We start from the raw sequence: 26,255 nt of genomic DNA, 5'->3' as shown, positions 1-26,255 counted from the left end.
ATTATTTTTAATATAAAAAAAAAAAAAAACAATTAAAGTTAATTTTACTTAACTTTATATAATATCATAGATATCTTTTTATTTCAAATACACATTGCTTTTGTACTGATGGTAGAATTTTAAAATATCAGAATCATTTAGTTAATAGTTAATTGTACAGCTTTAATTATTATTACAAAGGTGTCGTTTTGTCGATTGAAAAAAGTTTTAATTTCCTAGGTTACGATGTTTTATCTGTAGCTTATATTTATAGCATGTTACTGACGCAACTCCATAAGCTTTTCCCTTTCCAAAAATCGTCTAGAATTTTCACTTCAAAAAAAACATGGCTTGTGAAATTTACCATGCTAACGCCGCGTATTAAGTACAGCTAGTTTATAAAAATTAATGATTAATATAAAAAATTAATAGTTTTTATTATAAAAATAAAAATAACAATAATTATTAAAAATGACAGAACAATACTTAAGTTAAGTAACAACAAGAAATACTTAAGTTTAAGTATGTACAGGGTATGTATACAAAGCATGATATGTTTGTATTATTGTTTTGTGTTGGGTTGGAAGTGAAATTGAAAAATTTGTACCTTATTTATTATGAGATTGGATCCTTTACAATCAATTGTACTGATTAAAGTAGTCCATAGACGTTCTTTATTTTTTATCTTATTTATGGTAGTACGATAGATTTAGAGTTTAAATTATTTGTACCTGATTTTTAACTTTAATGATGAATTGGGTTATAACTTCATTAATGTAGACGAAAAATAATTAAACAAAATTTTCAATTTTCAATATTTTCAAAATTACTCCAGATATCAAAAATAGTGTCAAGTTATAACAAAATTCATCATCAAAATTGAAAATATATATATTCTTTATTTTGTGTCCCCACTACCGTGTGCTCATACATCCTTAATTAGTGTAGCATCTACCGTTTTCCCATGAGACTAATGTTCAATATAATCTACTTTTGAAGTCATTTCTTTATTTAAATAATCGAGCAACCCCCCACCCCCAAAATTTTTAGAATTGATTTAAACTTAGTCCAATTTATGTATGCAAAATTGCCCCGGAGCTCTTGCAATCTTAAGAAGTATAAATTTATCACGTCTATGGTCCACTTTCTCCATATTTAATAAAATATATTATATGATGTTTAAAGGTATCGTAAAGCCATAAAGTCTTAGTAAAAGCCAATCAATGCTAATTCAAATGTCTGTTTTTGAATCGATATAAATGATCTTGTATTGTATACGTACAGTACAGACTTCAGACCATGATAGACCGCTTGCTGCATGTCTATCTACCTGTCTGTCTGTCTGTCTGTTCAAGATCTTATGATTAATGATATCTATGACCAATTCTTAACAGATATCTATCTAAAGATACAAAACTACAAGATACAAGATACAAGAAATGAATATGAATAATATTATAATACTAACATTATTTTTATTAAAAATATCTTTTGTTCATTTATAAAAAACGGTACAAATACACTTTAAATCAATTAAATTGAAACAATATACAAGTGATTTTATTTCCTCAATTCTTAAACCTTAAAGTTTTGAATTTTTTCATTTTAAAACTATGATTTTTAACATAGTACTAGAAAATTTATCACAGATTGTGTTTATGCAAAAAAACTGTACTTTCTGGCGCTTTTTTTACATTTGTGTCCTACAAATTGCCTAGCTTACGATATTTTTTAAGCATTTTCTTACATTTACGTCACCCAAATTACCTAGTTTACTAGTTAACTAGCACGTGACAGCCGAACTACTTTAGAAAATAACTTGTAAGAACTCTACCACAAATTTTTGTATATTTTTAATTAAATCGATCAATGGTGTTAAAAAAAAAAGGTTTGTATCAATGATAAATTGAATTCATTATGGTTTGAATCCTCAATAAAATAAATTTAAATATTATTAAAATAATATTCAAATATATAAACACATCATATTATTAATATAAAAATGATAAATGATAAGTAATATTTTTATATTATTTATTTATTTATTTATTTGATAAAATATAATTTGTTGTAATGTCAATTTCTTGATTATCAACAATAATATAACGACGAATGATAGATAATCAAGTGTACTGTGAACATATTCATTTAAATATCTGCCTACGTTTATTTTTTATAATAAATCATTAAACAATATAATTTTATTATTTAAATAATGTTGATATTACAGGTATCTACATTCTACACTTTACATAAATTACAAACATTTATTTTAAATCTAATTTGATTCTTGTTCAAATCCAAATAAAAATTTATTAAAATTAGAATTTTAAACTAAATTAAAGATTGTTTTGAAAGAATATAACTTTTTAATTAGATATAAATTTATTAGAAATTGACAGGGTATTTTTGATTCAAACCCGTTCTTTTGATCATTTATCATGGAAACAAACCGTAAATGTTAAAATGCATTTAAATAAAAATTAATTACTTTGAATACCAATTTATTATTAATATTATTTTTTTTTTAAATGCATAAAAGAGCATTAAAATATGAATTTAAACGCATAATAAAATCATTATTCATGTCTATAATTTACTATATTAGTTATTAATTATATTATTTTGGTGAATTTCATCTTCAAAGATAGTCAGCTATTGGTTTTGTATACCTTCCGATAATGAAATTATACGAACGAACTCCGTAATACCGGGTATAATATTTATGGTGCATGGCTATGACATCGGACTGCTAATTGGAAGGTTGGCTGTTCAAATCCACGTCACTCCTTTGAATTTTTTTTTATAAATAATTTCTATGACTTAAAAAAAGAACGCCTTTAATTTTAAAATTTGATTTATAATCAGTTATAAAATATTAAACTTTTATCTTTGAATGGCAGCTTTACTTTTAATTATTCGTCAAAGAGAATTCACATAGTTTACGCATTCTCTACGATCTGAACTAATATAAATATTACATTATGATCATTAAATTTGATGTATCATAGCACTCATTTGTTCGCTATTTTATTCTGAAGGTTAACTGGTTATGAGCTAATTACCTTACAAACCTATCAAACCTAATCCAAAAAAACTAAACTTATTACATTTTTTTTCCTTAAATTATTTATCATTAAATTTATATGCAATTAAATATTATAAAGATATGGAATGAGAACAAATTATGCGGTTCATGCAAATGCATTTAAAGACGAAAAAAATAGCTGCATACCAAATTTCGATCTGAGTCGTAATTTTCGAGATAATTAACCAAATCAAAGGCGAATGTCTTCTATTGCCTTTGACAACTTTGGGCTTAATTATTTTTCCTTATAGTTAGCTTACAAATTCAATTTTTAATTTATGACTCAATAATGCTTAAAGAATTTTTCAAATTTTACACCATCCCCTCTTAAAAAAAACATTAATTATGTCTTTGATTTGATTTGATAAGCTGTAATAAAAATTAAATTATACCTTTTTAATAATGTTTACTTAAAATTAACCTTTAAGTCATCTTACAAGTTATAATTATATAATAACTTGACTTAAGTAAAATATAACTTTAATGACAGATTTTAAAATATTATGTTAGTTTTAAAAATAAAAATAAAACTACCAATTAAATTTAATGCACTATTTAATTTAATTTTATTAATTTTTATTTTTTAATAATAATTATAAACATTTATTTTAAAATTCTTTTATTTATTTATTAAAACGTGTCACTTTAAATTATATACTCATTTATTGAATTCATAATTTTAAAAAAAATATTATAAATATTCCATTTCAAATTCATTTATTTATTATTAATTATTAATTTGTTCGTAGCAACACTTACTTATTTAATTTGCTATTTATTACTTTTAAATAAAATTATTTTATATTAATCATATTTTTGAAAGAAAAAAAACGAGCGTGTCGTGGGACACCTGATCGGAACTATGTTCCTACCGTATCTTCGTATATTATAAATGTAGCACTTACTTTGTTACTCATACTCGCTTTGATTTTTTTGCTGATATTACATATTTCCAAAACTGAACATAAACTGATTTCAATACATTTACATATTTTGAAGTATTTTTTGAAGGGCAATGATCCAAAATTTTCTATCCATCCAAAAGTAAGAGGCAAATTCTTGAAAGAGATTTAATTAAAAAAATTTTTGTATTTTTCATAATTTACTTTCAGCTGTTCAAAGAGGACGTGTGCCGCCATCTCAGCCGCCCGGTTTACCCGGCTTACCTGGTCAATTCACGTTAACAAATGGAGATGCGGCCATGGCTGCAGCCACATTAAATGGCCATTCATATCTATCATCGTACATTAGTCTGCTGTTACGTGCCGAACCGTATCCAACGTCACGTTACGGTCAATGTATTCAACCTAACAATATTATGGGTATTGATAACATATGTGAGCTGGCCGCTCGACTATTATTTAGTGCGGTGGAATGGGCAAGGAATATACCTTTTTTTCCGGATTTACAGGTATGTGTTGTATTAAATAACTCTTATTGTCTATAAATGTATTATTATTATTATTAATATGTGCGTCTGTCTGTCTGTTTGTCTGTCTGTTAGCTTACAATATTATTAGCTTTGAATATTGGGTTTAATCTATAACTATACATTAAAATATACGATGCTTATTATACAAGAGCTGTTTTATCTAAGACCTAAGTGATTTCAACTGGTTTATTAGTTCGTCACATGCTATTCAAAATAAATCGGCTTCATACACTTTTTCCATCATGCTAACCCCGTCAATAATCACGTCAACCGTTCAGTAATCTTCAGTCGCGTTCTGTACATGTGTCAATCATATTTTGCATATTAAATATTCTGTAATTTTGTAAATCATAACCTCTACATAATTTTAAAATATCTATTTAAAAATAATTTGATTACGTGATTATTAAATGATGTTTGAATGTGAAAATATAAATTTATTTTGATCGTGGCCATAGAATCAATAGACCACAAACAGTCCACCGATGATTATTGAAGTTATATATGAACATATAGGCTGGTCAGACCTTAATACGCCACACAATGCCTATGTTTTTAATTATATATCTACGAAAGACCATATTCAATAATTATGATGTTGAAAAAAAAAATTCTTTCAAATTTTTCCCAGAGAAATTATTCTGATAGAAAGCTATTGTTTTCATTCAATTTTTTTAGGAGATGTGCGCGTACTTTTAACTTTTTCTTAAACAGAAAGTTGATGATTTAGTTTTTAAGGGCCATAATAAATATTAATACTAAAATTTATTGAATTTAATTTTGCAGGTGACCGATCAAGTAGCCTTATTACGACTGGTATGGTCCGAATTATTTGTATTAAATGCCAGTCAATGTTCGATGCCGTTACATGTGGCCCCATTACTGGCTGCAGCTGGCTTACATGCATCACCAATGGCCGCCGATCGTGTGGTCGCATTTATGGATCATATACGAATATTCCAAGAGCAAGTAGAAAAATTAAAAGCGTTACATGTGGACTCAGCGGAATATTCATGTTTAAAAGCAATCGTGTTATTTACAACAGGTAAGATTGCCACTGAATTATTTACGGATTCTATGATCTCAGAAACGTATTATTATCGATTATCGAAAATACAGAATGTTTATACGCAACAGATGTGTTATGCAACCAATAATACATCGGGGGGTGGTGTTAATCATCATCCATCACTTGGGGGGTCACCAGCTGGTCGCTATCCTTGATTATTTTCAAAATTTAATTTGTCATTTGTTTCCCTCTCAGATTTTGGGAGACAAGTGATAAATTGTAGCGAATAGGCTAATTCAAATTTATCATTTGCCTCTCTATAAACCTTTTCTGGAAGCAAGTGGCCAATTTTTGTGGCCAGTTATTGTTGATAAAAGGATATATTCTGAAAGAATCTTTGGCTTTCGCACTGTTGTGCTATATTTGTATACCAAATATAAATTAGGAGATGTATTTCTGAGTCATCGACTCATTTCTAGAAGAATTATAAAACTGTCCTCGTTTTAATAGAATTTTCTACCTAGTCCCAAAATTAGTTACCAATTTTTCGATTAAATTTTTTTTGTGATATTTCGTAAATTATTTATTTTTGTAAATATTAATTATTTTAATTTATTTATTTATAATTTTATTATTATTTTTTTGTAAAAATTAATCCCACGTTATAAATTTTGTAAAAATTAATAAAACTTTTGGAAAAAGTAAAGTAAAATCTTTTTTTAATTTTGTAGTGCGTTATTTTTTATTTTTGTTCGTTTTTAGAAAAGTGATTTTAAAAAAAAAGTGATAATTAATAAATTTATAAAAAAAAGTGCATTGTGATTTTGTTCTTTAAAATGCGTGGTGCGTTTAGTGCATCTTGGAAGATAAGTTTATCAAGTGATAACTTTCGAAATGGTTGTGCGAAAAAAATTAAAATTTAAAAATTATTTTAAAACAATAAAAACTCGAAAACAATAATTAATTATTAAAAATTAAAAATTAAAAGCAAAATTATTAATTTAAATCAATCATTAATTTTTGGGTTTTTGTTTTGGGGAAAAATATTTAAGCTGGAGTGACTATTGAAAGAAATTGATATCAGTGAAAACTGAAGTGAAACTTTTCTTAATTACAGTTTTTTAAAGAATACTTAAGTCGAATTTATCCATCTTGGAAGATTTTTACAGGGTGCTACATACTACATTTTTATAAATTGGAGACATGAAACAACTAATATAGTTAATTGTTCAAATACTGAGCATATAAAGTTTATCATTTATCATAATCAAATAACTCTACAAATATTTTATACAAAATACGAGACTTATATATGGTTACTTTGAATTTAATTTTGCCTTTTCGGGCCATTAATCCGTGATTTTCATATTCAGGACCATTATTGAGTTATTTCCTTTGGGAAAAAATATTTTTACAACTTGTAAAATTGGATTTTTACCCCCGAACCAAAAAGAAACGGGTGTTATAAGTTTGATCACTTATTGCGCCCTTTGTGAATAGCACCCGGGGCATGATACACCCTCTTGCCTAACTCTCGCTACGCCACTAGAGTTGCTCAACCATATCCACACTTATTTACCACCCTGTATAAAGTATGGTTGATATCTATTTGTTTTTAACAATATCATATTACAATTATATCATTTACATATTTAGTTGTAATAAGTTTTATAAATGGTCATTATTTAGTTTGGAATTAAATAGTTAATATTTAGTTATAGTTATAGATGGGTATAGTTACTTAGTTAGTTAATAGTTAGTTAGTTTGTTAGTTTTGTATTCTAGTTAAAAGTTAGTTAAAGTTAAGTAATATTTTATATTATTAACAATACATTACATGATCTACAAACCTATCAATATATTTATTACACATTTCATTCTAATAAATTATATCTCACCACTTGATGTTGATGAATCAGTGAGTCAGTCACTGATTGAGTGATAATATATACAGGGTGTCACGTAAGTATCGTACGATTTTGTTGCATCAGGTAGAAAATACAATTCTAAGACGAAAATTCCTCTTTCATTTTTTGATACCGATGCATTCATTGTGTGCAACAAAAGTGTATAGTACTTAGAACTCCTTAAACTGCATTTGATAAGTTTGAAAAAAATTTAAATAGAGAACGAGAGGTATCGTGGGTACCCGGTAGAAACTATGTTCCTTTCGTAAGTTCTTACATTATAAAATATCTTCAAAGAATTAAATTTGATTAAATTACTTCCACGTCCCTTACGAACACTTCCTTCCATCTGCTCTTATCCAGTGTATTTTTAGCTATTCCCAACTATTCGGTTTCCTAAAAAAATCAACCAAAACCGTTCACGTATGTAAATAGTAACCGTACACGTATTCATTTGATTCGATCCGGTGCATACAATAAAACTTGATCAAACAACTTTTTGAATAAAAATATAAAAACCATATTCATTCATTCATTCATATTGGCAGCCATCTCATATCACATATCAGCTACAACAGGAACGGGGGAGGAGCATTAAAGAGCGTACCTAGCGTACCTAGCATACCTAGCGTACTGTGTAATGTAGCATGAATAGCTAACATTGTTCGACACAAAATGTTTTATGAGAATATATTTCAAACTAAATAACTTGTTATATGTATATGCAACTAGCAATGCATATGATGGGTTATAGATAGATGGACCATGGACCATGGACCATATCATGTGAAATACATAGGGTATACATACAGAGTGCCAATTTTGGAGTCTATTACAAAAAAAATGGTCTATTACAAATTTTAAAAGTAGTTATGTCACTTTAAAAGTAATTCCACAATTATTCAAACTAACTTAGTTTAATATCAAAATTATCGTATCTTTTTTAAGAAAGCTGTTCAAATTGAGCTTCGTCTGCGCCTTCTAAAATCCAGATTCCCACGCTCGATTTGTAGACAAGAAAATTTCAAGGAAGATAGACTTGTAAGGAACGCATGGTCCAATCGAATAGGCACCTTGGTTTCTCAAAAATGTGGCATCAACAGAAAAACAACCCTTGTGAATAACTCAAGTTTAAAAAAACCTTTTCAGACCTAAAAGTTGTCGATGGTTCTTACTTTGAACAGAATCTCTCTTAACAGTATTTTCTTAGAAGAAAAATATTTTAAAATAAACTAGATTAAATAATTACTCAGAAATTTTAACCTTTTTTTTAACAATAAAAAAAAACTAGCTTTCAGATTGAAATTTTGTAAAGAGCTTTTTCATTTGTTTTGATGTGCTTAATCTCGCAGTATATTTTTCATGAGTCCAAAAAAAAAACACCCTGTATATATAAATATGTATGACAAACAAACAGGCTTTCGTAGATTGTTGTAGCAAATAGGTCTAGATACGAACATAGAACATAGAACATAGAACATAGAACATGCTTACACAAAGTTATCAGGTACATGAAAGGAATCTGTTTTGTCATTATTACTATCCTACTCTGCACTAGTTATTGAATAGCTGTCTGTTAGGTTGGGGGTGGTTACAAGGGTGGAGTAGCTGATTCTACCTCATCTAGTTAGTTCTAACTAGAAACTGAAACTAAACTGACATATACAAGAGGTTTTGTTCACCAATCATTCATTCATTGGTTGGTTGCTAACTGAGTCTTTACATACTGTTCTGCGCTCCCATATACAATTCAATGACATATCCTGTGTGTTGGACATTATACAGGAAATATTACACCTACCTACTACCCTTAAAACTCTCTAAAATATGAAACAGATTTGAGGGGTGCTTTTTTTAAAAAACTTTTAAAGTATTTTTTATTTTTAATATTTTTGTATAGAATTGATTTGTAAATGATATCTACTTACTATTATGATGAGATATTGAGATATTTTTTAAATAATATATCTCATTAGTTGATATTGATATCGAACACAGATATTTTGGTTAAATTATCTGTCTATTTGAACATTAAATTATTTTCTAAAACTTTTACAACTTTTAATAATGTGCTTTTAAAGTTCTGCAGTCAATAACAGAACACCGTGTATATAGTTTGATAGATAACTTAGGCTTTATAATATTAATAATATGTAATATTATTGAATGATATGACCTTATAAACATTATGGCTATGACTAGGACTGCCCTAGCAGCCATACCATCAATATTGTATTATAATATATTGTCTGTATTACATTTGTATTGTATTGTATTCAATAAATTGGGAAATGGGGTTATGTCTGCATATCAAATCATTTTTAGTACAATTGATGATGTCATACAATAAGCAGTTACTGAGTTACTACTACTAGCTTCTATCTATTTAGTATTTAGCTATTCAATAGCTAAATAAATACCTTTACATATACCGGATGTTCAAGGTGTTCTATAGGCGTTCTTGAAATCTATTAAGTTGGCTAGAATAAGTTTTGTTCAATTGAAGCTGCTACCGAAATATCAAGTTTCGAAAAAACTTTCGATGGTAAAAGTTACTGGTAATAGAAAATTTAATAAAGGACCATAGTTCCAAAAGAATTGATTCCAAAATGGTATCACAAAAAAATTAAGTTTAATATTATTTTTAAAAAAATAATGTACTTTTTATAGTGTTTCTCTTAGTAATTTATTTTCTTGATATAAAATTGATTAAAATCAAAAAATATAATTTGACTTACTTCAAATAAATAATTTTTGGTAAGTTAGACAAAGTCTAAGTAACATTATTTTTTTTGATTTATAAATAAAAAAAAAGATCAATAATTATTGATAAATATTAAATTATTAAAAATACATGTTCACTGCTTGTACATTCAATTCAATTCAATTCAATTCAATTATATTCATTTTTATTTATTTCAAATTCAAATTCAAAATCAAAAACATTTTATTTTTATTAAAAAGTCACGATTATTAAATTATTATTATTATTATTATTATTATTATCATAGATATATTTTTGATTTTGTATCGGTACAAATCTGATAAAAATTATTGAATCAACTGCAGTATTATGAATGGTGTAATTTAATATTAAAGTCAGAATAGAGTATTTATGAGAGAATAAAATATAATTTTTACGAACATTTAGACATTCATTGTAACTAATTTAGAGTTAGAACCAAATTTTTTTGTTGTCAAAAATGGAAAGAGCATATATAAATTTTATAACAATACTGTTTTTATTTTTCATAATGATTTTAAAGTTACAAACAGTTTTAAAGGAACTTTTTAATAGAGAAACGAAAACGCCCCACAAAAATAGTGACGTAGTAATGTTAATTGATTAGTATACACTGTATGAAGTTTTCACAGCTGAAAAAAATGACCCGTATTAGTAGGTTTCATAAAACATTCCAATAACATCGAATCAAATTTGCCTGCCTTATCAAAAAAATCGAAGTTTTTACCTTTATGACGTCATTAGAATCCAAAAAATTTAATTTTGCTCTAACAAATTTAAATTTTATTCAATTTTGATAATTCAAGTATGAAATCCTACTAAATTTGAGTCATACTTTTCAAATTTATGATCAAAAGAAACCTACCTTTAATAGGTTTTAAGAATGTGGTGTCTTGGTCTCGGAATTAAGCACGTAAATGATAGCTAGCGAGAAACTGGCAGCACAGCTGAAAAGAATAACCCAAAATTAGTACGATTGAAATCTATAAAAAAAAATTAGAAAAATACTAAAAACACTCTTTGTAATAAATAAAGATTCAGGTTGCAAGCACTAATCAACAAAATTTCTGGTAGCAACCAACAATAATTATATAAGAATGATTCATTTAAGTTTGAATGGATGTGTACTGTACTACCTTATGAATAAAAATATGAGTTAAAATAAATACAAAACAATACTTAAATCAATATAAGTATCCTAAGTACGCATTACTTACATACATAAAGTTTTTTTTAAAATTATTTTATGACTAAGTAAAACTTATAATAAATAATTTTTATTAAATATAATTTTTAAATATTTTATATTGATTACATCACTGAATATTGATTGAGTTGAATGTTTTAGAAACCCTTGGCATAATTATTAATATATTGTTTGCATACATCTAGCGTCAAAATTATAGGTTTATGATTATAGCGTTACATAGAAAAATATTACCTGACTTCTAAGGAAATCTAGAGGATTAAATCCAGCATTGATATACGAAGTTTTCTTCAAACTTGAATTCACTATTTCATCGGTTTAGGGAAAATAACATGATAAGTCCCCGGTCTGACACATAGATGGCGTCGCTAGTATTAAATGCATATTATTTTTATATAGTACCAACCTTCAAATGATTCGTGTCAAAATTTGACGTCTGTAAGTCAATTAGTTTGTGAGATAGAGCGTCTTTTGTGAAGCAACTTGTGTTATTGTGAAAAAAATGGAAAAAATGGAATTTCGTGTTTTGATAAAATACTGTTTTCTGAAGGGAAAAAATACAGAGTCCGGAAACTCATTATCAAGCCAAGTTTTTGCTTCCACTGTATTTTTTCCCTTCAGAAAACAGTATTTTATCAAAACACGAAATTCCATTTTTTCCATTTTTTTCACAATAACACAAGTTGCTTCACAAAAGACGCTCTATCTCACAAACTAATTGACTTACAGACGTCAAATTTTGACACGAATCATTTGAAGGTTGGTACTATATAAAAATAATATGCATTTAATACTAGCGACGCCATCTATGTGTCAGACCGGGGACTTATCAGCCAACCTATTATGTATATGAAAAACTGCTTGCTTAAATGATATCTACGTTATTATATTAATAATCTTTATGTAGTTGACTCAACCACATAAAGATTAGACATGAAAAGTATGTGTTCGTAATAATCAAATCTTATATTTAAAGCAAACATAAAAATTTGTTCTTTTAATTCAACTATTTGCTTTATTTACACGATTATATATTCCAACTAAGTACAATTTTATTAATTATCAATAAAATACATGATATTTAAACTAAAATCAATCTCTTTCATAAAAGTAATGATTTTGTTTATTTAACTTCAGTGATTTTGTATCAAATGAATTCATAATTTAAATTCAATCCCATTCTATAAGTATTTTTTCTACTTGATTTCAATATTTAACAGCCAACTTCGGGATGAGGTTGTCATTAATTTAATGTTTTTCAGTGTACCTACATATTATTAGTTTTAAGTTGATTAGCTTCATGTAGCTTACTTGTAGCTTGTATGTATGTTGATGACATCTTAATGCAATGAAAGTTATTTATTATAAAATAAATTAAATTTATTTAAAATAAAAGATCTTTACTTTATTATTATTAATATTATTGAATGTTATAACGTATAAAGTAAGTATTTGTAAGTTAGCTTACTTTATCTTGTTGTAGGTGAAAGCTATAAATATATATAAATAAGTAAGATTTTACTTATATATATATATATGTTATGTACGTATCTTCTTTATTTTTACTTTCTTAAAATACAATATAATATTATATAGCTTAAGTTAACTTATTTAGCTTCAAGTTACTTATAATACTTAAGTCAAATCATTAACTTACTTATTTTAAGTACATCTTAATTCAATTTTATATCTGCTTGTACACTTAATATACCTGCTTGCTATTTTTATTTTTATCTATTTTATTTATAATATTCAATAATTATTATTTTTATTTTATTGAAAGGAATACAAAATTAAATTCAAGCTACCAGCTCGACCCGTGATCACATCTGTAAAAACTTTACGTGATTATTGATTGACGATGAGGCTTTATTAACTTTATGCGGCAAAATTCTCCACTATATTTCATTACAATACGAATCGAATGAAATAATTAATTTGTAAGTTAAAGCAAATCTTAAATGTATATTAATAATACGTGTCTCATTTTTAATATAATTCAGTGTATTTTACAAATAAATCACGGGTTTTAAGTAAGATTGTTCATTGAATTCTTACATCGCCATCGATTTCATTTAATTACTTTTATTGAACTTTTATTTACTTATTTTGTATTTTAAAATTATTTTAAAACTTTCATATTTATTAAGAAAATTATCATTTTATGTACAAGCAGTTAAAAGTTAAAACTACAGTTAAAATCATTTATAGCGACGTTAATATGGTCGTTGAAGTTATGATTACTGATTTGAAATCAGAATCAAAATAAGAAAATCTTTCAGGAAAATGTCCACGCTCAAAATAAAACTTCTCATATAAAAAAATATTTTCAGACCCTTTATAAAAGTATCAAGTCCTGTCATACAATTTAAGAATACGAATTTTGAAATTTGTTGAATGTTTTAAGGTCAAATGTGAGTCAGATTCGTTACATTCATTTATTTGTTAAAAGTGTAAAAGAATGACGCATTACAATTATTATGACTTTCCACGTTTATTAAAACTTTAAAACTAGTTTTAAAAAAATAAAATTTTGATAACGTCACAAATTATTTATTTTAATGTAAATAATTTTAATGAATCAAAGGAAAATTTTTGCAATAAACTTATTTAAAATTGTTATCAATCAAAAAGATGAAATGAAAGGTCAAAAGTTTATCTATTACTCAAGTTTTGATGTAGCTTAAGTAAACAAAACAAGATACATCATTTATTTAAGTATGGTCTGATTGATTGGGGGGAAACTTTAAAATTAGAATTACTTAAAAATTTTAATTTGTTTTTTAAATAAATTTTCTTAATTAAAATATTAAAATGACTATTTTAGTGAAAATTCGATTTTAATCAAAAAGATATCTTTTTTTGGCTTGGTTATAACATACTTCAAATCACATGGATTGATTTATTAACCGAGGAAAAATGGAAAAGTTTTAAAAAGTGGGGTAGAAAATATGAAAATTCTCGGTGTGACAGCTCAAAACTTGTCCAAAATATCCGTCACACAAGTAAAAACTAAACAATATATGCGAAATTTCAAAATCCGTGTAAGGGCAGTTTTACTGTCCCAGACTCCGGGTCTATTAAAGTGGTAAATCGTACAATTCATAAAATAATTACAAATCCGCCGGCAACGAATCATATATATTACTGACATTGACATTTGTACTTAAAATTAATAATATATCGGCGACGGTATTAATATTCTTGAAAATATTTATTTCCGGCACTGATCCCGTAATAGAAATCTATCAAAAACTATTGAATTGACAGTTATAATAGTTTTTTTTTCTTTTAATCTTGGATATCATTGATTCGTTATTTGATTCATTCATTTCAAAATATTTTGAAGAATTAAAAAGAAATTAAATTCGTTTTATTAAATAAAAATAAAATTAAAATTATATAGATAGATTAAAATTATTGTGTCTAAAATTTCAAACATATCGTATTTCAAATAACTTAAGTAAGTAATACTTAACTTTTAAGTTAACTTAAGTAATATATTTTATTTAAAAACGAAAACTTAATTAACTATCGTCTAAAAACTATGAGAGATATATATATGTGTGTAAAATAACTTGCTATAATATAATGTTCAATATTATAACAGTTTTTTTTTAATATAATGAACATGTACACTTGTGTTCAATCTATTTGAACTATCTAATTCATATAATGAAATGGATATATTTAATATAAGCAAATATGAACTTATTATGTCACGATTTTTTCTATTAAATAAGAGTGATATTGTCAACCTAATATCAAAATGGGTAATCGGATTAAATAGACTTTAAAAAAATATATATTTTAAATTGAAATAAAAACAAAACGGTATAGGATATCAATATTATATTCTTTTTTAATTTTGGATCATGGATTTATTATTTAAATATGATTATTGATTCTAACACAAGAGAAAGGAGTTCTTGAATAAAAAAAAAAAGTTTTGATCAAAAATAATTCCGGTTTAAATCATTTTATCTTCTTCATTCAAAAAATATAGTTTCTTAAGCAACTTTAATTTAACTTAAATGTACGTCTTGTATATATTTAGATGTGTCATTTATTTTGATATTAAGTGTACTTAAGTATATACCTATATATATATATATATATATATATATATATATATATATATATATATATATATATATATATATATATATAATTTTAAATACTTTATAAGTGTGAGAATATATTATAAAAAATATAGCTATAATGAAATAACTAACACATGCAAGTTTTATACCTTTATACAGCGTGTGTAAGTGTAAAAACTTACATAGATACCTAATACTGAATAGTACTACTTATAATACTAGTAATACACATAATGAGACCATCTCCCACATCTAAGTGTCTCTGTATTGGTGAAATAATTTGATAACTATGTATTATGTTTTTGTATTCTTTATAAATAACAACAACAAAATTTTTGACAGTGACACCTACTAATTTAATGAGTTTTATAGATCTGTGAATGCACAAATCTTTCTATTTTTTCCCATAGTCATCCTGTATCCCTGACATCCTGTATACAATATTTAAAGATGATGATCCTAACAGTGATTTTTGAAGAACGTTCTTAAGTGTCCTAAATAAAAATACGTCTCAAATATGGTCTTAAATCTTCGCTAACTACAATTTTTGAAGTTCAAACATTTGCTATTTTTACGTGTCTTTACTTTTTTAGTTCATTTGTACTTTAGGTACAAATGAACTTGAATCATTTAGTACTACGTGGGGCTGCATGAAAATAACAAATCCATTAATTCAAGTTTTGTGGTATATGAGCTGAGATGAGCTGAATGTAAGTGTGCAAGCATTTATATGCCAAGCTACGATACTTAAACTAAACTAAGCTAAACGTATAAACATGTGTATATGTGTGTGTGTGAAGCTTAAACATTCATTCTTAAGAACAGCTCAGCTCTAAACTGAACTAAGAGTTACATGAACATCACAAAAATAATACATATTTAAAAATAAATAAAAAAACTGTTTAAAGCAGATTTTACTAAAAGATAGCTACAAACAAAAGGTACTGCACAAGAATACAAGCTGAATACTAAACTTCATCGATAGGACCAGGGTCTACAGTAGTAATAGACAGATTGATTCCATCATAGCGATTGGAAGTTTGAGAGACTCGTGTCACGGTGTTTGTGTTTAAACTTCTTCGAAACAATTGGATTCGATTTCAATGAAATTTTGTGTGTGTATTCGATAGGTATAAAAATAAAGTTGTAAAGTCACCCACCTACCCTCACTCCATGGTGGTGCAAAAAGGGAATTATAGTTTATATAAGGAAACCCCATGGATCAATGTTTGCTAAAATGTCAATGTTACTAAGGCTTTCTTAACTGCTTGTACTTTATCATATTTACAAAAGAAGAACCTAATTATTCTTCTCAGAAGCAGTATGTTCGGAATGTTTCTTTATAAATCGAAAATCGTAAAGTTATGTTAAAATTTTATATAATATCTTGATGATACATAAAAATTTTATTTGATTGTTAACTGCCACGCAAACGGAAAAACATTCAAACCTTCCCTTAATTTTGGAACTCTTTTAAAGAAGAATACTAAATAATCATTTCATAAATCAATTTTTTACACGCATTTTAAAGGCACTAGCACGCCACGGATCTTGAAACTTTTGAAAATTCTAATAGTTCTCAAATGACTAACAAATACTACACATGGCCCTAAACGTAAAAACCTTTAAAAGAGTTAAAGTAAAGAGAAACGTATAAGAGATAAAAAGCGAATATTTTTTAAATATTACGAATCTTTGGTTTTACGTAATTTACATCGCTAAATATAATAAAAGATTTAGCACTTTCATGTTTCGTTCTCGAAGATAGTAAATACTGACAAATATTTCTACGTTTCAAGTAAAATTAGCTCTAACGAGCTTCTAATTACTTATTGATTTCTCAGTTAGCACCATAGATCGAAAAATAAAACCGTTAATACAATTTACGATTAACCAAAATAGCTATAAATTTTTTATAATTCGTTTCGAAATTGAAGTACTTTTCAGGTCATACAATTTCATTTGCAATGGTTTTAGTAGAAGAGACGGTATAAGGTTGACCTTCACCCATCTGATAACCAGATGAGACATATTTTTTATGAAATTTTATTGATTTATAAACACACCTCTGGTAGTTTTTTTATCGAAAATTGTTCTATCAACAGTTTTTTGCTAGTAAGCCAATACCATTATTTTCGAAATTAATTTATAATTATTCTGATACCAATTTCGATTGGTTAACAGATCGATGTAGTTAACCTATATTGACTTATCTGTATATATGTTATGAACAAGTTCTACACCGATCTGTTGATCAATCGAAATTGGTATCAGAAGGAATATAATTTAATAACAAAAATAATTGTATTGGCTTGTTTGAAAAAAACTGTCCATGGGAAACATTGATTAAAATTAATCTAAAAACTCATCTGGTTCATCAGATGCATGAAGATCGACTTTATATAAATTAAATTTTTTAGTGACGTGTTTCTATGACACTGTTTACCAAAAAATTGATTTGATCATAGTTCACAAGAGCTCCATGACGCAACTCACAATTGTATTGAACTCTTCTAAATTTTAAGTAATTTTAAAAGTATGTGTATCCGCCTGTTCGTCCGTCCGTCTGTGATTCATCTGTTAGTCTGTCAGACATTGTAAAGGTAATAATAATAATAATAATAATAATATCGCTTATATCGAGATATACGTATTACGTTCTTTTATAGCGTGACCAGTGACCACGGTCCAAGAGCGAGTCACGACCTGTTACTTGTGTATGTATGTATGTAGGCCTCCAGGGTGTCTTAGCAGCTTGAGGGCCGTCACCTCATCTGTACTGTACTAGTATTATCTGGGTACACCCGCACATCACATCTAAAGGCTATTATAGCCTAAAGCTATTCAATATGAATGTTGCTATATCTTTTGGAAGAAGATGGTTTTGCTTGGTTAATATCCATCTTTGTCTATCTAAATAACTTTTCCATCTTTATATATATTTACCATCTTTGTTTAAATCTTACTTAAGTTAAGTCTGTTCAGTTCTGTTCGCTGCGCTGCTGATGTTGATGATGATGTGTGTTGTAAATTAAGCATCATTATGAAACTTAACTGATCAGGAGTGTATTGTTTTCATCCTGAAAAATTCAATTAAAAAAACGAGAGATGTCGTTGAACACCCGGTTGGAACTATGTTCCTATCGTATCTTCATGTATTATAAATGTAGCGCTTACTTTTTTACTCAAATTTTTTCTGGTTTGAATAATTGACTATGGACATGTTCAATTTTGTAAAATCATTTTGTGCATTATTCTTCTGTCTATTTTTTAAATTTTCAGTGTGACTTGTAGTCGATTTGATAACCCAAACCCCCCAACCAGCAAACAAATTATAACAAAATAAGGATAAGGGACAAAATTTTCTTAGAATATTTTTTTATGCCCATATATCGATTTTCATGGAAAAATTCGTGGTCCACACTCATAATTATTACAAGTCTATTAAAATATTTACAAATATAACAAAATTAAATTATCAATTTTTCCAGTTCTTACATTCCACAGCACAAATCTATAGTTATAAAAGTTTTTGTTTTTAATTTGGAAGAAAGTTCTTGGTATGGATACTAAGTGAACTATCCACCATGTGCAGCATTTTGTTAAGTATAGGTTTGAAGCATAGCACTGTAATGTACGTTTTAGTCTTAAAGACCTATCTATGTCCTATAGCCTTAAGACCATGAACGGACATAACAAATAAAACACAAAAAACAGTTAGTTTTTATATTTATTATTATGTATTAAAAAAATCAAAAGAGAAATTTGCATTTTTCACGTTTCATGTCTGGCCAAACATATCAAAAAATTTATTTTTATCGATATTTTCCCCAAAAAAACTTTATTTATGCACTGTATCGAAAATTATTTTTAGTCAACATTAAACTCCTTTTCTGAGATGAAGTGAGTTACAAAAATGGATTTAATAATTTAAATCCAAAAGGTTTTAAATGTAAACAAAGGTATAAAAATTAAAACAAAATATTTGTATAAATGAATAGTAATAGTACAAGTATTAGTGTGTAGTTAAGGGTTAAATACACAATTAAATATTAAAATAAAGCATTAATTATGATAGTTATGATAAATTTAATGACTTGTTATAAACCTTGGTCCAACCAAGCTGTACAGTCATGTTCCTTGGACAACTTGGAAAACTCTTTTTATAATGTTACTACAGTTAGCTTACAGTTAGCTTAGGCTTACAAGTGTTTAAAAGCGTTTATCGTTTAAATAATGTTTACAGTACAGTCTTTAGAAACTGTTAAGGGTTCAAATGTGCAAGTACATGGTGATCAAGTTGATCGTGGCTCAAATTCAAATCATTAAATGAGCAAAAATTTGGAAAATTCGGGAGGCCTCTCGAAACCGACTGAAAAGCAATGCGACGATGAATTTTAATTTCGTGGATTTAATTTTCCACGATATTTGTTTGTTTGTTGTTTTTAGACACAGGTACAGGAGAGCCATAGGTTACGGTAACTACGGGAGCGAAGTTCCGCGCATTAGACTTTCCTTATTATATCAATAATAGACTATCAATTTTTGAAAGATATATCATTAAATAGCATTTTCTTCATAACAAACGTAATAATTGTGCCATGTATACTTTGTACACGGTGTAGCTACTTGACCATAATATAGCCCACAATAATATGAACACAGTAGAACAGATACAGAATGATATGAGATGGTATATATTATGGTATGTTATGGTATGTACTAGAGGTATATCTGATAACTCTCACTTACACTGGTAGTATGGTGGAACGTTACTCATAATGGTTTGTATAAATCGTTGCTTGATGATAGAATAGAATTACATAGAATGGGTTTAAATAGCGAAACATTTTGAGATAGCTTTAACCACTCAACTCAACTCAACTCAACACAGCACAACAATGTGTACATATTTTAAACATTGTTGTACCAGTCTACAGTTTACAGTTTACAGTTTACATTATATTATTGTTATTATAAATAGTTCTTGTATAATATTTAACATGAGCGGACAATCAACTGAACATTAAGCTTGCAACTTAACTTTAGAACTTATTCTGTTCAAGCATAATTTTAAAATTTAGCGCTCGCGTTATGAGCAGTTTGCCTACGCTCGATTTAAAACACTCTTCAGATTTTATCGACCAGTTTTTTAAATTGTTTGAGACTAAAGGAGTCAGCAAAAAATAACTTCAGAAATTTGTGGACCATTTTGTGTACTTTCGTTATTTCAATGAAAGTCGTACTTAGTAAATTAAAAAAACTTGTAATAAAAGTATGGTGAAATCAGTTAAAATTGAATTATGACGCTTGTAAAAGTTTTAATACTTGAAGGGAAACAAAGTATGAGTAAAATATTCCTCTGATAATTTTTCTTAAAACAACTTTTGAGAAATTTCCAGGCGGCTTCTGAATGTAGATCCCCAAATGCCGCACTAATGTGACAATGACACCAAATATTGGTATAAACACACACACACACACACAAACGCACACACACATACATACATGGGTAGGTAAACTGATATTATTATATAAAGTATCGCGAACAAACCATTGAATAACTCTCAGAAGGGGTTGGATGAAGTGTGGAGGCGCTGGGTACGTAACGATGATGTTTATAGTGTAGGTATATACATATAGAATGTGTAATTTAAATTGAAACCTTATCTGAGAGTATATGACCTTTGACATGTATAGTCGCTACTGCTGACCGCAACTTTCATAGGGTCAGGAACTACCTACACCTAGTGATACTAGTGCCTATACAACACTAATGTTTTATACGTAACATACCAACATACCACTGGTGCGAGTTATCCATAGCACCATAGTCTTTAACTATTGTAATAATGGCTGGCTGGCTGACTGGGAGCTGCTATAACTATGTTTGGCCTATAAACAATGCACATACCATACACTGATATCAGTTGATGATACTAAAACTCATACCACCCTTCTAACTCCCACCCCCTTTGCTAGTCATATGAAATTTATCATATATAAAGTATGCACCCATGCCATTTAATAACCTTATCTGTAGCACCCTCTCAGTAACCCTTACTAAAGTTCACAGTCAAATGTGTAGAAAATATCGTTAGAGAGTCAGTCAGTCTATCTGTCTCTTCTATAACATTGTTTTTTCTTTCTAATATTTCGATATGGTGTCTGATATCGACTTAGAAAAATATTCGACAACCAATTTTAGCGAACGAGGAAAAATATTGGAATTTTGGAATTTTTAACTTTAAAAAGAAATAAATTTAAAAAAACCATCGATTTTCTAAAAAGTTTTTGCTGGCTCTTAGGAAAAAATGTCTTGAGATATTTTTTATATTTATCTATAATTTTTGTCTGAACTAATTTTAAAATAAAACTTACCGTTTCGCTAAACCCATTTTTTGTAACCTTTGACCCCGCGTAAAATTTTTTCCACATCTAGGATCGATGATGACTTTTTAGATTTCATTTAAGAAGGTGTTTTGATCAATTCAATACCTCCGAATATTTAACGGTTAATAAGCTTGATCAGTTTTATTTAATTGGATTGTACCTTATAAAATATTGAATCAATTGATTACCAGTCAATAAAGTCAGATCTAAAGATATGGTAGAATCAATATGAAATATTACTCTTTTTTTTTTTATTAAAATATGATTGACCTTTTATTAATTGATTTTCAAATAAATAAATGTCATCAATTGATTTTAATAAATATTTAAATCTCTACGTTGTTTTAATTAATAATAATTTATTATTTTATATAAAAGAGTCTTCAAAATCACCGCATTGCACATGTACCTACACAAAATGAAATTCTATAAGCAGTGGCAAAACACCTTGATAGTTGATCAAACTTTCTGTACAAATAATGTATAAGTACAATGAATTCAAATAAAATTAAAGAATTAATTTATTTGAAAGTAATAAGTTTGTTGATAATAAATATTTAGACGCATACATATTATTATTAATTTGTATCCATAGTAATAATATTAGATTACATTACATGTAGTTTTGTATCTGTTGTTATAAATAAAACGGAAATACTAAACAATTTAACATTTAAATAAATATGAATTTAACTTGATTTAATGACAAATGACTTTTTAAAAACTAATTCACACGATCTCGATTAATAAACTCTTTAAAAAGGCTTTAAGAAGGCTTTCCTTCCAATATATTTTATCAGATTTAAGCTTAAAAGGGTCAATTTCGGGACGAGGTTGCCATTGTTTTAATTTTTTTTCAGTGTACAAATTTATTAATAAATTGAATAATAAATACCTAAAAATTACAAATTGATAGTAATTAAAATTAGCAAAATTTTTATGATTTGTATTTTTTTTTGTGGAATAAATACGTCAATTATTACCAAAAAATAAAAATTGTTGGTAATTTGATGATAATGAAATAAAAAAAATGATATTAAGGTCATAAATTTAATTATTAATTATAGAAAATTCAATTAAACTTTATATTTAAGTAAAAAAAAAATTGTATTCTTATAAATACAATACAATGAAATATTTATGTGCTTACAAAGTGTTTCAAAAGTTATGTAGGTACCTTCGTGAAGGTTATGGAGCTATTGCTTTTGTACTGATGATGGAATTTTGAAAATTTTTTTCAAATAATCATCGAAACTACCTAATAGGTGTCAAAAATGACCATCGTTAAAATATATATGTATCTATAATTAGTTTTGTAAAACTAAAAATGCAATAATATTCGATTTTAAGAAAAATGTCTAATTTTTTCAATCTCTGAGGGAATTCGCTTAGCTAACGCAGTTCTTGCGCTACGAAATTTTTATGTTTTAAATCGAGCGTGACCAAAATGTCATAAGATTGCTATAGAAGTATTTTTCGTATATTTTAGAATGAAATCAGATAACTTTTTAAATACTTTGTATATTGTAAACATACAATTGTATTGTATATTGTAAATTTTTGAAGAAGACAGTCAGACAACAGCTATATGTATAGCTTGTAATATCGCTTAACTATAGCTTGGTTTAGCTTAGCAGCGCACAATACTTACTTATTGTTAGTTATAGGTATACAAATACCGCAACCATCAAAGAAAGGTCACTTAAAATTACTGTTTTTGTTGTCATTTTAATATTATTTTATTTTATTTCATTTGTAAAATGTAATTTTTTATGTGGTTTTATACAAATTCATTTTTGAAGGCTATAAATGCCATTACATTAACAATTACAAAATTACAAATTACAAATTACAAATCATTATTATTATTATTAAACTTTGGTTGGAACAGCGAAAAAAAAATAGTATTTGATATAGAAGTAACACTTTTTTTGAAGTTAATTTAATTTGAAGTTAAAAGATTCCTGGTGTAGACAGACGTGGAATAAGTTTCGTATGCATTTACAGGTACCATCGAACAAGGATTTTATTTCGACGTATTTTGATCCGCTGAATCCAATATATCATTTTATTTAACATGAAAAAACAAATATTTTTTTTTTAGTGGTCTTGATACGACCAATAGTTATATAGATGACGTGACCTTGACATTATATGTCATAAATATTTACATAGATGATTTTTAAGTTAGAAAATCTCCTAGAAAAACTAAAATCAAATAAATGCATTTTTTAAAAGTAATGATTTTAAATAAATATTTTAACTTTCAATATTTAACTAAGAATGTAATAATAAATAAATATATTCTCGCAAATATTTAACGTGAAATACCCACAGAGCTATTACGAAAGATAATACCACTAAAAATTGAGAGATATTTTGTTCAAAAAGATATTACATCATTTAAGTAGAAGAGACGAGTGCTTTAAGACCATTTATAAGATAAGATTTACTACCTCGGCCTGTACGAAATCCGATCTCATAGTTACCGTTACCCGTGGCTACCGTTACCTGTGCTTATGCCTAAAATAAAAAATCAACAAATTTCGTAGAAATTTCGGGTTGGGTTGGGTTGGGATGTGTTTTAAACAATAATAATTATTCATTTTCCAATTAGTATGTAAATAATTAAAGAAATTTGTGTTAGATGATTAGCTGCAAGCGTTAACTGGTTTCAATTTCCAACTTAAACAAGTTGTTATTTTATTTGTAAAGATTGATTCTTCTTGAAAATTTATTGACACCTTTATTATGTCATCTATTATTAATGAATCAGTTGTAAAAAACATACACCCCATTTAAACATATTGGTTTCTCGTGAGTAAAAATTACAAGTATTTTGTACTTTCATGGAAGTTAATTTGTAAGAGACCATTTTATTGCAAATTTTATCTATTTTCAGTAAAATTTGCTGTGACAACTCGTGACAGAAAGGTCTGTCAAATCGATTTTTAATATATAAAATCAATAGAAATTTACCCTTATCACGGAATTACTTTTTATTCTACTGTCCAAATAACTCGGTGTTACAGCTCAAAACTTGATCAAAATATTTGTGTCAGGATAAACCATGACACACCTAATCCATATTGTACCTATCGTTAAATAGTATTGATTCATATTCGAGGTTTTGAAATCCGTGTCAGTGCAGTTTTACTGTGACAGGCTCTCCGTTTAAAACCTAATAGGTATTAAATAAATAATTAAATGTTAAATAATAATTAATAAACAATTAAATATACAATACAATACAATACAATGTTTATTTATTTATTTATTTATATTTTATATTAATGTTTATGATGACATTATACATAATAAATATTTATTATTTAATACCTAAGATTGTTAATTATTTAAATATTATTGATTAGATATTGATTAACTATCTACCATTATAAGATATGGATATAACAATATTACAAGCTACAGGTGTACTAATACTTTGTATGTATGCATGATGTAATTAATTATTAATTTATTTTTAAAATTATTTTTATCTTATTTTTAACTTTGTCAATTAATTTTGATCAATTTTGCTATCAACTTTATAAATCTGTATGAAAATTAAGAATTAAATTTCTGCGATATCTGCCTTGGTTTTAATAAATATTAAAAGTTGAATATTTATTGAAGATGAATTAAGTAAAATAAAAATGTTTATATATTTATTATTTTTATTATTTGTGTATAGTAATGATGTAAAAATTAAATTCTATTTATAAATATTTAATAATTATTGAATTATTAATTATTACGTATATTTATTTAATTAATATCTAACAGGATTCAATGATTTATTTTAAATCCGGCATCTATCTATTTATCTATATAAATATATAATCAAATACATTTTATTATAATTCATTTATTATACATATTATTTTTTATAACTACTCAAAACAATTATGCGAATTACACATTTTAAATGTGTAATTTATACAAAAGTTGTAGAGTTTGATGGTGGACCATCATGTTCTGATATCAGATTGAACTTAGTTCATCGAGTTTCTTTATTAGTTAATTTAGATTCTAAACGGTAAGAGATAGAATAACCCTTTAAATTAGAAAGTTGATCCTTAAAAAAAAAAACAAAATTTTTCATCTAAACCATTTTCCGAAAAACCCTCAACTTTCACCAGGTAATGCAACTTAAAAATAAAATGGTCAATTATAAATTTTCTTATTAAATTATGGTTCTTCATAATCCTGACCAAGTTTTGTTTCCCCAATAGTCGTGTATTTGCTATATAAATATTATAGTATCTACATAGCCAGCTCCTTATAAACAGACCATTGGACCATTGGACCATATATATATAGTTGATGTGTTAAGTGATGCACTAATAATAACAATTGTACACATATAACATTGTACACTTGTCAATGGTTAT

At 26.8% G+C, this 26,255-nt stretch overlaps 1 protein-coding gene across 1 annotated transcript in view; it reads left to right on the top strand.

Annotated features, from left to right (window-relative positions):
• The window catches only part of LOC123294197 (steroid receptor seven-up, isoforms B/C), a 112,372-nt gene that overhangs the window by 46,109 nt on the left and 40,008 nt on the right, over positions 1-26,255 (top strand). Inside the window, exons 3-4 of the mRNA XM_044875307.1 lie at positions 4,180-4,478; positions 5,286-5,544. Of these exons, the coding sequence (XP_044731242.1) occupies positions 4,180-4,478; positions 5,286-5,544 (558 nt within the window). The remainder of the gene's footprint in view (positions 1-4,179; positions 4,479-5,285; positions 5,545-26,255) is intronic.

This window comes from Chrysoperla carnea, chromosome 2 (genome assembly GCF_905475395.1).
Source record: "Chrysoperla carnea chromosome 2, inChrCarn1.1, whole genome shotgun sequence".
Lineage (NCBI taxonomy): Eukaryota > Metazoa > Arthropoda > Insecta > Neuroptera > Chrysopidae > Chrysoperla > Chrysoperla carnea.
The sequence above is the reverse complement of the archived record's forward strand: the minus strand, read 5'-3'. Positions and strand labels throughout refer to the sequence as shown.